The sequence below is a fragment of the Populus euphratica genome, unplaced genomic scaffold (genome assembly GCF_000495115.2).
Source record: "Populus euphratica unplaced genomic scaffold, PopEup_1.0 scaffold104.1, whole genome shotgun sequence".
Taxonomy (NCBI): domain Eukaryota; kingdom Viridiplantae; phylum Streptophyta; class Magnoliopsida; order Malpighiales; family Salicaceae; genus Populus; species Populus euphratica.
The window spans coordinates 649,057-664,303 of NW_011499915.1; the positions used below are offsets into that span (position 1 = coordinate 649,057).

Sequence of the window (15,247 nt, forward strand, 5' to 3'; positions counted from 1 at the left end):
CGTGACCTGATCATTGTCCTTGATTTACTTCTAGGTAGGGTTTACAAATAATGAAAGAAACCTGAGAGACCAAATCCCAATAATTGAAATATCAAATAAAAAAATAAAAGATAAAGAAATAGCAATTAAGAGAATATGGGCCTCATTTGAAAAAAAAAAAACAAATTGAGAGGACAAGCAAAAATCTTGAATTGAAGTGCAAAATTGAAAAAAAATCAAATTAACAAATAATTCAAAACAAAACAAAAAAGAAACAAAGAATACCAATTACCAACAAACACGATGACTGTGGATGAAATTTAAAAAAAGAAAAGAAAAATGATTGAAGTCAACTCGCTCCAAGCTTTAGAATTTTATAACATATAGTATGAGATTGAATCACAACATAAAAGTCTAATATGAAAAAATAACAAAGTAAAATTAATAACCAACTAAAATAATTGGGGATAAACTTGAAAAAATAAATTTAAAAAGGAAGTAACTTAAAAAATATAGATTTAGAAAGAAAGAAAACAAAATTTGACACAAAAATAAAATAAAACAAAATCATAAAGGATGAAATTAAAAAAAAAATCAATTTAGAAAAGGATTCTATCTAAATACACCACAATTAAAAAAAAAATAAAGACTAAATCTAATATATCAAGTGCAAAGGGATGATTTTGAAAAAAAAAAATCTAATAAATAATTCAAGACTAAATACAGTATAATTGAAAAAATAAAGACCAAATCTGATATAAAAATTAATTTTAAAGGGATGAAATTAAATAAGAAAATAACTCAATAAATGACTCAATGCCAAATATATTACAATCAAAAGAATGAGGATATAATTTAACTTAACATATATATAACCAGACTTTCTTGTTTTTTTGCAATGGGCAGCACTGTTTTCTAGGAGGAGAGAGAGTAAAGAGAGAGGGAGGAAAAACCCGCCGATCGAAGCTCCTTCGCATGCCACCTCGGCCATGTGTCTCATCACCATGCTTGGGGTGGCAAGAAGTGTTGAACACCACCCGATTGGTGCGAGTGGCACCCACTTGCTGGCATGTTACTAGCATGCATTAGCTATTTTTTAATATACACACCAAATTACTCGACCCCATCTAATATCTACAACAAAACCATATTAAAATGACAAAAAATCTCTATATGTAGTTTTATTTTTAAAAAAATTGAAGGGTAATTTTATATTTTTATTATTTAGAAAAAAATGGAGGAGCTCCTCAATATATATGTTTTTTTCTAAAAACATGGTTGTAACTTTACTGTTTATTTATTTTATTAAAAAAAAAAGATAAAAGAGTCCCCACCCGTAAGTTAAAAATTTGTGCCCTAGATAAAAGAGTCCCCCCACCCGTAAGTTAAAAATTTGTGCCCTCAAGGGCAAATCAATATTTATATTATAGTAAAAACAAATAAACTATTTTATCTCTAATCAATTTTTTTATTAGAAGCAAATATATCTTATCAAAAATACAATACCCTCAATTGTATGTTAAGCTAGTTTTTTTATCAAGGATAATTTTGTTTTTATACTATTATAATCTATAGTAATTTAGTTTTTTTTAGTGATGATGGGACCTCACGTCAATCACAATAACGCGGAATAGTTGGTTCATTAGCTGTTCTAGCAAAAGACCAAATGACAATACCATATAGGTCTAATTTCAATTACTCAGTGAATAAGCAACAGGAATTTCCTTGTTGGATTTTTTATCGAGACGACTCCTTGCAGCCAAAAACATGTCTAGGATTCAAAAATTCATCATTGCTTTCCTAGTTATTTAACAACATAATACTTTGTGTATGTGTATGTATGTGTGTGTGTGTGTTGCCAAGTTGCGGATCTCTTTCGTTCTTAAAAGAAGGAAGGTCATGCTATGTCTCTATCAACGAACAAAACAGACCATGTGAAACTTTAGCTAGCCCTTCACCTGCTATGTTTCTTAATATTCCTTCATATATATATATATATATATATATGAACCTCTCGCCCTTTTACTATTTTTGGAATGTTTGAGCCTCCCCTCTATATATATGTGTGTAGTTACCAAGAGATGTCGAACCCATGAAGCCTCTAGTCTCTCACACTCTCTAGAGCATATTTCCTTTGGTTAATCAACCCGTTACAGAAAAACATAACAAAAAAAAGGGTCTGTGCCTTTTTCTTTCTCTGTTCAAAAATGGGAGTTCAATTGATGGGGATTACCCATGCCAAACAAAAACTCCAAAGAAGTCTTTCAGCAAAAATTGCTGGTGTTTTGGCCACTTCTAATGTTCCAAGAGGCCACATTGCTGTCTATATTGTTGGAGAAGGCTACAGAAAGAGATGTATTATTCCAATAGCATACTTGAACCATCCTTTATTCAAAGGCTTGCTAAATCGAGCTGAGGAGGAGTTTGGATTCGATCATCCAATGGGTGGTCTCACAATACCTTGCAGTGAAGAGTGCTTCGCTAGCCTCACTTCGTTTCTAAGTACAACTTCATAAATGTTAAAGCCACAAAATCACTTACTATATATGGTTTTTGTTGGCTCATTCATCGTTCTTCCCCACGTAAGTTTAAGCAATTCGAGACAACAAGTCTGTCTCTTCAATTTTTTTGTAAATGCGTGCTTAATTTCCATGGAGATATTCTGTAATTTGGACAACAACGATCTTTGTTATAAAACTTAAACTGCAATCAATTTCTTTGCTACAAATGCAGTGATCATTAATTCGCCTTAATGGCAAAAGGTTATTACTTCATTTCAGCTTTTTTGCGGTAAAATATATATATATATATATATATATATATATATATTATGAAATTGGCCTTTTAGAATGGAATTGTTCCATTTCCTTTAAAAAGAAAGAAAAAAGAATAGGGGAATGCTATCCACATGAAATTGGTGTGTGTATACAGGGCAAAAACTATCACTCATTTATGAATAATATTTGGTAAAGACTTGAGATTAAGGGGTTTGCTCCCTCTGTGATCTCAGGTTCGAGTCCTTGGTTGCTCATATGATGGCCACTGGAGGCTTACATGGTCGTTAACTTTAGGGCCCGTGGGATTAGTCGTGGTGCGCGCAAGCTGGCCCGGACACCCACGTTAATCTAAAAAAAAAAAAATATTTGGTAAAGACACTGTTGCAGAACATGAAGGTACATATGTCATTTGAATTATCCTACATGTGGATAAGATCTACCTAGTATTTTCGTGTGATACCTTCGACATTTCAAACTATCATGTCCTCCTATTTCAAAATTACGAAACTATGTTGGCCCAGATGAAGTTGCTCGGACGCGGCATGGTAGCAGACACCTTGATTGCTGAGAGGGACTAAGGAACGGATTAATGATCCACATTCTTTTAGGAATTGATACGTCCTAGTCCACCCAAGTTCTCTATCGAATCACTCATGTAAATTTATGATCAATCAATCAACCGTCACTAGCTTCTATCTTGTTTTAAGAAAGCGAGAAAAAGTACACGCATGTAGAGCCAGCTAAACTAAAGTAATTACTTGTCTTGGTGTATGCGCTTCGCAATGAAGCTAGGCTAATTTTTTATTGCAAAAAGTGATCTTTAGATGATGAAATGGGGTGAAAAAAGGGGGGGGAAATCACGGACAACTGTGTTAATTAAAATTAAGATAACCCTCAGATATCAAGTAAAATTTATGATTTAGATTATTAAATTGATATAATTGATAAAAAAAATTAACAAAAATTATAATTTTTTTAAAAAAAATTAAGTTAGTTTTCAACTCATAACCTTAGTCATTAAATTTGAAATATATATTCTAGAAAAATTACAAAGTCTAATTCTCAATTAATCAAATATTAAAATATAAAATTGAAAAAAATAATTATATAAAAGAATTCAAGAAAATAGCAATTAAAAAGAATGAGGATCAAAATTAATAAATAAAATAAATTTTATATTTGATTGAGAGGTGAAATTAAAAAGAAAAATTAATTTAGCAAAAGAAAAAAATCAAAAGAATAAGGAGTCAAAATTGATATATATAATTGAAAAGAATAATAACTTTTATAAAAAGACTAAGAAAAAATTAAAAATCAAAATAATAATAACCAAAATAAAAAAATATAATATCATCAATTTGAATTGAAGGATGAAATTGAAAATCACTAAAAATTTTACAAAAGGACCAAAGCAAAAAATTAGAAATCCAAAGAATATGGACCAAATTAAAGAATATAATATTTGATAAATTTAGATTTAATGATGAAATTGAAAACAAATAAAATTTTTATAAAAATATCATAACACCTAGTAAAATTCTAAGCATTTGACATCTTTCATTAGCTTTGAACACAAGAAAAATTGGGAAAAATTATTTTTTCTAAGTTTTCCTTATTAATTAATACCAAGTTATTAACAACACATCAACTAATTAATGTGTCCATCATAATCATAAAATCATAAGATATTCACACGTCTTGAATTTTATCCAATCCAACACATAACATTATGAGATTACGTCTAATCTCACCATTCCAATATTTTGCATTTGTTTGATGCATACGCAATACAATAATTAAATATGTTAAGCAATGCAATCAACTTCATGGAAAATATAAAAGGGCAAAGTCATGATATATTATAGCTAAGCTAATTAAATATGATAAGTATATGCAGAGTAATGATCATCAAAAAGAAATGCAACAACTCGTAAATAACTGAGCTAAGTATTTTGTGGTTTATTGGTTTTCAATCATTTTTTTCTGAAGTTATTGTTAAGTATATGCAGAGTAATGATCATAAAAAAAAAAATGCAACAACTCGTGAATAACTGAGCTAAGTATTTTGTGGTTTGTTGGTTTTCAATCATTTTTTTCTGAAGTTATTGTTTTTTTAAATTTGCTAACCCTTTTTTTTATTCAAAATACATGTAACACCTGGTTGAAGAAAAGATACGGGAATGATCCCTCTACCCATTCAAATTTCAATTTAGATTGGTAGTTGGAGATAGGATTGTCTAATGGATCCGATTTTGAAATTAGGTGTATTGTCTTTCTAACACTACATCCAAGGACTTGCGGATGGCTTGTAGTTTTTCAACTATTGAATTCTCACAATCAATTGAGCACTCAAACTTTAAAGTTCGAAAAGATTTTAGACCAATGAGTTCAAGCTCGAACGACATATCTTGATGCTAATTGTGAACGACTCAATGTTGAGGTGGTCGAATGTCTCTAATTGGTAATGGAGATGAGATCACAGATGAGTGGTATATATGCTTCTTCTTATTGGCTTTATGATCCCGATAAAGACCCACCTCATCCTCCTCTACTGTCTCAATTCTAGACTAAATTTGATTTTTATATTATTTTAATGATTTTCTACTTCTGTTGAATAGATTTTTTATAAGAAAATATTCTTAAATTATTATTGACGGGGTTACCAACAAACTAAGTCATTTTGTATATTTTAGTGAGTTGGAAAAGAATTATTGCAAATGCTATTGCCACTATTTACTCACTTATAGCTAAAATACAAACGGTTTGTTTGATAGTTACATGTTGAATTTATCAAAGGAAATACTGACGGATAAAAATAAATTATCGATGAAATTACATATAATTTTTTTTGTTGGTGATATATTATATTTATCGATAAAAAAAAAAAGAAAAGAAATAAAGAGCAAGACAAAGGAAAGGGATTTTTGCTTTCCTTCGGAACTCCAACAATCATCAAGGGAATTTTTGCTTTCCCTCACAACAGATCTCGGTAACCTAACTAGCTGAACGGGCATCATCGCCTCACGACCTCATCTCTAGCAATAAACATTCTTCTCTAGCAATTCACTCTCTACTATATGGAAAAGAGAAGAAGCAGTTTCGAGCTATTTTCAGTGACGCTGCATTTTAAACGTAAATTATGATAGGTTTCATAAATAGTAAATAACATTTTATTAATTACCAAACAAATATATTACTGTATTAAAAAAAAAAACATAACAAATGCACTCGAAGAGACAAACAGGCTCTAATAAAGGGGGAGGGGGACTATTTATATCCATATATACCTTGGTTTGATCGTAAGGAGGAGGAGAACTATCCCATGTTTTTCCATGTATTTTGATCAATTCTTACCAAACCAACCGTTGGATTTATTAGGAACAAAAAATGAAATTTTGATCTTCCTATACAATTTATTATAAGTTCAGATTTATCATGTATTTTGGGCGGTCTTTTAATTATTTCACCTAATTAATATCGTTGATATGTATGATCACATTTTAAATTATATCTTTCCTAGGTTTTATAAGATATGTCTGTGAAAAATAAACATAATTTTTTCTATATAATATAATAGCTACATAAGCTGGCATCATCCTAATTAATGTTCTTTCTTCTATATTTATTTGAAGGATGGACCAAAGTGTCAAAGAATTAAGGGAAAAGGTATACACCATGAATAAAAGAATTAATCAACTTATATTGTTTTTGTAAAAAGATGTATACATATTTAAGATCAATAGCACCAACCAATGAGATTTCTTTTAGGCCCAAAAATTAATCGCAAGCTGTGAGACTGGTGAAGACTTCTTCACTGCATGGAATGGTGAGACCCCCCAGTGGATGATTAAAGCCGTACTCTTCTTCAACGTGACTAAGCAACTTTTGGAATGAAGGGTTCTTCAAGCAGGAGATGGGAACAACAAATCTCTTTAGAGTTTCTCCAACATACACCACAAAATGGCCTTTCGGCACTATACCGGATGTTTCTGGAGAAAAAAGAATACGCCTCACGATCTGCTTAGCAATAAACAAGCGAATACCCATTACTTCTATGAGTGCTAAAGCAATTGTAAAGTGTGTTTGGTGGGGAAAGATGATCGCTGTGCTAAGAAGATTTGAAGAGACGTAAACGGAGAAGCTTGTGCACTGAATGGTTATGCGCGTATGGAATATGTGCTTATATAGGGGCGAGGTTACACCAAGCTAGCTGCTCAAAAAAAAAAAAAATTGATAATTAAATGGTGCAAACAGTACTGTTGATGTGGGATCAGTACTTTAAGGACATGTTCTTGAGGAATACACAGTTCCGCGTTGGATATGATCCATCTCTAATAGATTTTCCATGTATACGTTGAGCTGTATTATCATGGGCCTACCAGTTCATAAAATATTATATGCTTGTTCCCCTGCTCATACAATTTGTAAAACCAGCAGACCTATTTGGATGGAGGACTAGCCACAGGGATATGGATATGGAATCCATCATATTCTCTTAGGAATAAAGTTATACTTCAAGTCCATCTAAAAAGAAAAAATTCTAAGAGTTCACATTCATTATTATTATTATTATTAGTATTAGTATTAAAACATAATTTTAAAGTAGGATTTAATCCCACATTCTATATATATATATATAGAAAAAATTCTAAGAGTTCACATGCATTATTATTATTAGTATTAGAACATAATTTTAAAGTAGGATTTAATCCAACATTCTATATATATATATATAGAAAAAATTCTAAGAGTTCACATGCATTATTATTATTAGTATTAGAACATAATTTTAAAGTAGGATTTAATCCAACATTCTATATATATATATATATAGAATTCAATAATTTTGAGGTAGTGGTTTGATATGAAATTAAAAAATTAAGAATAAATTATTACAAAAGCAATATTAATTAAATATATAAAAGCTGATTTTTAAGGATGTTCGATGTGTTTATAAATGAAAGAGTTAAAAATTATTAGAATAGAGAGAAAATAATTTATTTATTTATTAGTAATAATTGTTCGGAGATAATAAAAAAACTGATAATTTAGTATGCATTTTTAAATAAAAAAATGAAAGAGAAAATAATAATATTTTTAAATTTTTATTTTTAATATTAGCATATAAAAAAAATCAATAATTTTAAGTAAAAAAATTCAAAGTTGAGGAAAATAGCATTTTATCTCCGATGTCAAACACCACTTTAGTGATGGTTTGTTATTATGGTTGCTTTTATTTTTAAAAATGCTTTTTAAATTGTTTTTTATGTGAGACAATATTACATTTATTTTTTAAGTATTTTTCAATAGTTTTAATGTATTGTTATTAAAAATTTAATATATATATATATATATAATCATTTTAATAATTTTTTAATTCAAAAAATTAAAAAAAAAATACATTACACTATAATATCAAACACAAAATTAAACAAATAACCTGATTACCCCTTGGTATAAACAAAAGGGGGATCTCAAGTCACCACCATATAATATTTTAATTTCTCTTTACCGTTAAATTAGAATCAATCAGTCATATATATTATCTGGCAAATAGAATGTCACCATCTTCCAATATATGATATTCTTTACTGAAGTTATTTCGATAAAACCATATTCCTATTCTTTCAGCAGATGGCAAATCATGTCCCCACACTACTTGTTTCTTATTGAAGCTCCATTTCAGTAAGAGAACTTCAACTAGCATAACCTTTGTTTTGGCCTAGCAAACAGAATATCCCTTATGCGTAGGGTTTTTTCTCTTCTTCCCTGAGCCACGGGAGCCCCATGATTCATATCCCTAATGAGTCCATGGCCACTGGCGAGGCATTGCATTACAGATCAAGTGGCTCTAGCCACTCCAACACTACGGGTCAAGTCATGAGGCAATAACATAGGATTCCATGTATCGAATCCTCGTCTCATTTCCTCTCCAGACTTGATGGAAGTGTTCCAAAACAAATCATTATCAGTGCTATTCCAAAATAGCGGTTGTTCTTCTGTCCTCTTTTTTCTGGGGAATATCCTTTTATTCTTGCTTGAGATAAGAACAGATCATATATAAAAGAATAAAATGTTAACAGTGTCATAAATGAGGCTAACAGCACCGATAAATAACCAGCTAAAGGCAATTTCAACCTGTATATTAGAAATATTCCATTTGATCAATTAATTAATAGAAGGGGCTGCACAGCTGAAATATTTATACGAAAAAAGAGAATCACGTAGCTAGCCACGCAGGGCGGAATCAAAATATAAAATCAAGAGGGGCCAAAATGTTGTTTATGCAGTGTTTTATAAAAATACTGAGAATAAATTTAAAGAAGACTGGAAAAAAATTTTCCTTGCAGGGGCCGGGGCCTGCCAGCCTCCCCCTGTTTCCGCCCCTGTAGCCACGGCTATCTTTCTTTACTTTTCTTCAAGCTACAACTTCAGAAATTCGGCATCTAGCTAGCTCTCACTTCTTTTTTTCAATTATATGTAACTATTTTGGCTTATGACACGCCATTTGGTGAAATTTAACTGATTTCTTTTTTCATATTTTTACTATAGAACGTATTTATGATTATTATAATAATAATTTATCTTCTATAATTATCAAATCTTATTAGTCAAACACGTTTCTAGTTGAAGTTAGCAATAAATATAGTCTAGATATCTATACTAGACTCTCTTTGCAAGTCAAATTAGTCAGGAATTAAACTATTTGAAAATATATTAAAAAGATTAATTTTTTATTTGTAATATATGTACATTAAAATAATCAAAAAAATACTAAAAAAACTAAATTTAATATTTTTTTCAAGCTAAAACACATTTGAAAACACATAAAAATAAAAACAGAAGTTGAGATTGTGTGAAATAATACCCTCTTAATTAAAGTGAAAATGTACTTATATTCAAGTTCATCAAAATGATTACCATCAATGGTTAATGAACAAAATGAATCCGGATAGACTTTTACTTTCTTATTGACAGTCTCCCTAAAATCTTTGTAGCCAATGTGGTTTTTTCAAAAAATAAAAAATAAAAAAAACCAAACCTAAAGTGGGTGGTGAATTCACTATGCCTCTAAACATAATGCATTGTGGACGGGAACATTATATTTATTGTATTGCCCTTGCAAAAACAATAAAGTTAAGGCAAGTTTTTGGGGGTAGGACTGTTTTTGTAATGGGATCATTTTACAATTGATCATGGACAAAGTGGGTATTTACCTTCCTTTTTTTTTGCATAGTAAAATTACATTGGTTCCTTAAAAGAAATAAATTGTTGGGTTGTAATGTAGAGGTTTTTTTATTTTTATTTGGTTGTGCACAATAAAATAATTAAATTACCCTTAGAATTATGAAATAATTGAATCAAAGCTAGGGTTTTTTTTGTCTTTTTATTTGTATAAGCATAGGAAAAAGATTTAATTGCCCTTGGAGTTTATATTCGTAAGCCTGGGGTTATAGGATATTGGATATTTATGCTATTGAGCAACTGGTTTTTTGTTATTATTGTGTTGGGCTTTTGTACTTTAATAAATAAAAAGAAATATAAATAAATTATTGATGTGTGTCGAATACATGTTAGCCACTTTGTCATATTTAAACTGGGCATGCAACTAATTTCAAAGGCCAAAAAAGTTATTCTAGGGGTCGCTTTTGCTTCATCTCGACGTCTTCTACATGAGAATATGGCGTGTGTAACGAAGAACTTTGGTTTTGCATCGATAATTATTTATTTATTTATTTATTCTCTCTCTCTTCTTTGGTATTTGCTTCTTGCCCCCTAAATTTTCAAGTCAACCCTAAGCTTCCTTTTATTTTTTTATTTAGTCCATGTTCTTTTGGTTATTATTTATTTATTTGAAATAATTTATGAAATAGAACTTTTGTTTCTAATTCATCCTCATTCAATTTTTCACTTTATCAAATTTGGTTTTTATTTTTTTAATTACTATTTATTTAATAATCTAAGATAATTTTTAAAATTGAATTTTTTTCCATTACACTCTCCATCAATTTTGTTTCTATTGGATTTTATCCTTATTCTTTTTATTGTAGTTTTTTTTCTTTGCAATTTTTTCTAGATTGGTATTTCTTTACCTAAGTTTATTCTTCAATATTTAATTGTTTTAAATTTGAATTTCTTAGTTAAGTTTAGGATTTTACAAGTTGCAAACTTTGGGAATTGACTCAGCTTTAGGAGACTTGCCGAGGATTTCTTTGATTTTTTTATCTTTTTTTAAGCTAATATTTTTTTTCCAATTTCATGCTTCAATATTTATTTAGTTAAAGATTGGGCAATGGGTTTTTTTTCTTGATTTTTATGACCTTTGTTTGAAGATTGGGCAATGGGTGTTTTTTTCTTGATTTTTATGACCTTTGTTTTTTTATTTAATTGGGTCATCTCATATGTTTTTATTCATTGTTCTTTTTAAAACAAATTTTATTCATAAATTAAATAGAATTGGTTGATTGAATATAGTCAAGTGCTCACTTCATATTTTTTTTTTGTTTGCTTTTCAATGACATTACTCTAGTGGTCCATGCAACTACTTCTCATGTTGTCATCTAAACTTTGTAGTGGAGTTTGAATTGTCTTCAACAAACTCTTTTTGTGATATGTGATATTGTCCACAATTGAGTGGCAATGAATCTCCAATGATTTTGTTTCTTCTCCTTTTAGATATGATATTGATAGCTCTTTTGTTTTAGTTAATTTTTGGAAAAAAAAATTATGGTCATTCTTCTATTGTTGCCTATAGTTTAAATCAAATTTTTGAAATACATGCCACTGACTCAAGTATCAAATTTTTCTTAATTCCTTAAAGTTATTATCGTTATTTGAGCACCCTTTTATACATTAAAAAAATTATATTAAAAAAAATATGATCGCTTATAGCATAGCATAAGTCACCAATCTATTTTGTTTACTATAGTTTAAGGAGGAGCACGAGCCACCCTAACTCAAACATGAAGTTATTTGAACAAAACAGTAACCCAGATTATAGACACATCTTTCATTAAAAAGATGGCCCAAAATACTGGTCACAATTTGGTCCGGTCCTTAGCAACATGGAAATAAAGTTTTGTTTGTTCACGTGATGTAGGTGATGTGGGCGTGCTTTAAAAAAAATGATTTTTTTAAATTAATTTTTTTTGTATTTTTAAATTCTTTTATATAATGATGTTAAAACACATATTTTAAAAAAATTAATATATTTTTAAATAAAAAAATATTTTTAAAAAACAATTGTTATCAGTAACACAAAATATTACCTGAGCCTCGTAATCTCATTCCTCTCTCTCTCTCTCTTTATATATATATATATATAAAACTAGTGCCAACCAATCCCTAGCTTGTCTTTCATCAAATTAAAAAAAGAGTGAAAAAAAATATGGAAATACCACCTGATTGTAAAATCTAGAAGAAGAAAAAAATCATCCACGTAGGGTACCAATAAAAAAAGGGTGAGAAAATCTCAAAATAAATTATTCCTCTAATAAAAATATAAAATAGGAAAATTATTGGCATATTCTGTCATTTTATGCATAACTATCTAGAAGCCATTCAAAATATAAACATGGCTGGATTGCTGGCTGAAAATCAAACATATATTAAGTGAGAAGTAAGAACAATGAACTCATCTTCGGCACATGGAATTGTAAGGCTACCCATTTGATTATCAAAACCAAACTCTTCTTCAGCTTGACTTAAACAAGTTTTGAAACAAAGGATGCTTCAAGTAGGAAATTGGAATCACAAATCGCTTCCTTTTCTTCTCTTCCTCTCCAACATAAATTGCAAAATTGCCTTTTGGCACGTCCAGCCTTGTTGATTTTGTATGTTGATGATGATCCGATGTACGTAGAACTTCTTCCAATCGTATCTTTACATGAAGAAACATCTCTTTCAATCGAATAGCCATGATGATTTTGTTCTAGTAGTTAAGAAAATGTTGGTAGGCTGAAAAACATAACTAGCTCAACACCACTGTTTTTCAATGTTAGAACTACATATGCTTTCTCTAGTGACCTTTCTAGCTTCAAGAAACATTAAATTTTGTTCCAGAAATTAAAAAAAAACATCAAATCAATATAGGAAATACATGGAGTGACGAAATTGCTATGGTGTAGCAACTTGTGCTTTGTCCTTGCACTACAGAAACTGGATGACTCTAGAATACCAAGAAGATAACTTGGATACGTAGGGTCCATTGGTAAGATATCTAAAGGTAGTAAAAAGGAAATCTTTCTATATATAGCCTTTTTCATTAGGGCATGTTCTTGATGTCAGTGTGGGTCAATTGATTGGCTGCTAGATCCAAGAAATGATCATCAAACTCATGGTTTTCTCTTCTTTCTTTCTAGCTCTTTTGTCATATTGTTGTTCATTATCTCGGCCATTCCTTCTCAGGCCATCTCGGGTGCACATATGCTTACCCTGAGTCTCGTTTTTCACCAGAAACTATAAAAATGAAGCAAATCTTGTAACCCAAAAAAAAAAATGTACCCAGAATCCAGATAACTGAACCAATAATGAAATATAATTAGAACTGGCTTGTCAGAGTGATCAATCAGTCTCCCAAGTCCAACGCATGTGGCTATGAATGATTGCCCCAGAAAACTGGCACAAACGCGCAGCTTCAATTTGATTCATATCAAGCGGCATTGATTGAGCAACCACATAAGAAGATATACTTCTTTATTTAATTTCCTTTTCCCAAAGTTACCTCAAGTGAATCATGACAAGTCTTTGATGAACTACTTGTAGAATAACCATTGCAGCACTGGGTGGAAATTCCACTTTTGAAGGGCATACCAAGCGTTCTGCTTTTAACTCAGACTAAGCCTTGTCCGAATTGACTTTGTCCACCAAGTTATATATATATATATATATGTTTCAATCATCAAATTTTGTTTTGTTCCCCTAGAATGACCAGTATATTTTATTTTAGTTTAAAATATAAAACAAACAAAGACAGAGTTCATCTCAGTCAGTATCTCAACCCGTTCTAGAAATTTCATTCAATTTCCACCCATGATATTCTAGTTCTATTCTGGTTGTTTCGTTTCGGTCAAATTATTTTTTATTTTATTTTTAATATTTGATTTATTATTTAATATTAGATTTTATAATTTAATGTAATTTATTTTTTTATAGTTATCTTAATTTTATAATTATAATCAGATTAATTCCAAAATAACATGCTGAAATATTTTTAAACCAAAATATATTGTTTCAATTAAAAAAAATGATAACGTTGTTTTTTACTAAAAATGGAGGCCCTTTTAATTTGTTAACAGTCATGGGCTAATTCCATTTCATTCTATCCGAGAATCCATGTACATTCGATTGGTCTTAAAGAATAATCACGCAAGGATGAAGTCCAAGATAGAATAAACGCTTGTATTTTTTACTCTCTTTTTTTCCAGCACTTGTATTTTTCAGGGCAACATAGAAAATACTGCGTAAACTCTACAAAACTTGAGGAGGAGAAGCTGTGGATCTTCGATGTGGTGGTACCAAAACACTTATCCATTGGCCAATCTTTTTTTACCACTAGAAAATGTTGCTATTGACTCATAGTTACCTGTGTATGGCCCTGTGTTTTACAACGCATTTAAAACTCATTTATTATTGTTAATGGTTGATTTTTTAGCTAGAAATATATTAAAATAATATTTTTTAAGTTTTTTAAAATTTATTTTTAATATTAGTATACTACAACAATTTAAAAATACTAAAAACTTAATTTAATATAAAAAAATAAAAAGAATAATTTTTTAAAATACAAAAACAAAGCCTAAAACCTTTAGCGAAGCCATGTGAACCTTTGATTTCATGGGTCCTCCTATGATACCCAAAAAAGCAAAACAGCTACATCCGCTGAACATGCACCCAACTGCCTCTCCACTGGAATGGTATGGCAGTCCACCCCCCAAAAAAAACCATATAAATACAGACTCAAAACAGCCTTCTCATTCCACAAGACTTTCACAACTAAAGAAAAAATTCTCAAATCATCCTTTTCAAGCTCAAAATCAAATTAAAATGGGCATTCGTCTACCATCCATGATTCACAATGTCAAGCATATAATCAAAGGCAAATCTCTTCACTGTAGAAATCAGCCAGATGTACCGAAAGGACATGTGGCTATATATGTTGGAGAAATGCAAAGGAAGAGGTTTGTGGTACCAATATCATACTTGAGCCATCCTTCATTTCAAGACTTGCTTAATCGAGCCGAGGAAGAGTTTGGCTTCAATCCTCCAATGGGTTGTCTTACGATTCCTTGCAGAGAAGAAGCCTTCATTAATCTTGCCTCTAGATTGCATGCCTCGTCATGAATTAAAAAACGAAGAAGAGAGCATTAATCTTTTACAATTTTGTCTTTGCTTATCTTCTGTATTTATTTTTCTAGTAGAATAGTTGTATTGATTTATGCATATATAGAAGTATTTAGTCTATGCATAAATGAAAATTAAGTTCCTAGTTA

General features: G+C 30.2%; 2 protein-coding genes across 2 annotated transcripts; both read left to right on the top strand.

Annotated features, from left to right (window-relative positions):
- The first annotated feature begins 1,999 nt into the window (after positions 1 to 1,999).
- Positions 2,000 to 2,610, top strand: LOC105134502 (auxin-induced protein 15A). Its single transcript, XM_011038940.1, has one exon. It carries the CDS (start codon positions 2,187 to 2,189, stop codon positions 2,493 to 2,495), a length of 309 nt encoding a protein of 102 aa, XP_011037242.1. The 5' UTR covers positions 2,000 to 2,186; the 3' UTR covers positions 2,496 to 2,610.
- A 12,136-nt stretch (positions 2,611 to 14,746) lies between these two features.
- LOC105134503 (auxin-induced protein X15-like) lies at positions 14,747 to 15,247 on the top strand. Its single transcript, XM_011038941.1, has one exon. It carries the CDS (start codon positions 14,802 to 14,804, stop codon positions 15,096 to 15,098), a length of 297 nt encoding a protein of 98 aa, XP_011037243.1. The 5' UTR covers positions 14,747 to 14,801; the 3' UTR covers positions 15,099 to 15,247.

Bases quoted from the DNA above. Each gene is read 5' to 3' on its own strand.
- LOC105134502 (XM_011038940.1), top strand. From the start codon at position 2,187: ATGGGAGTTCAATTGATGGGGATTACCCATGCCAAACAAAAACTCCAA.
- LOC105134503 (XM_011038941.1), top strand. From the start codon at position 14,802: ATGGGCATTCGTCTACCATCCATGATTCACAATGTCAAGCATATAATC.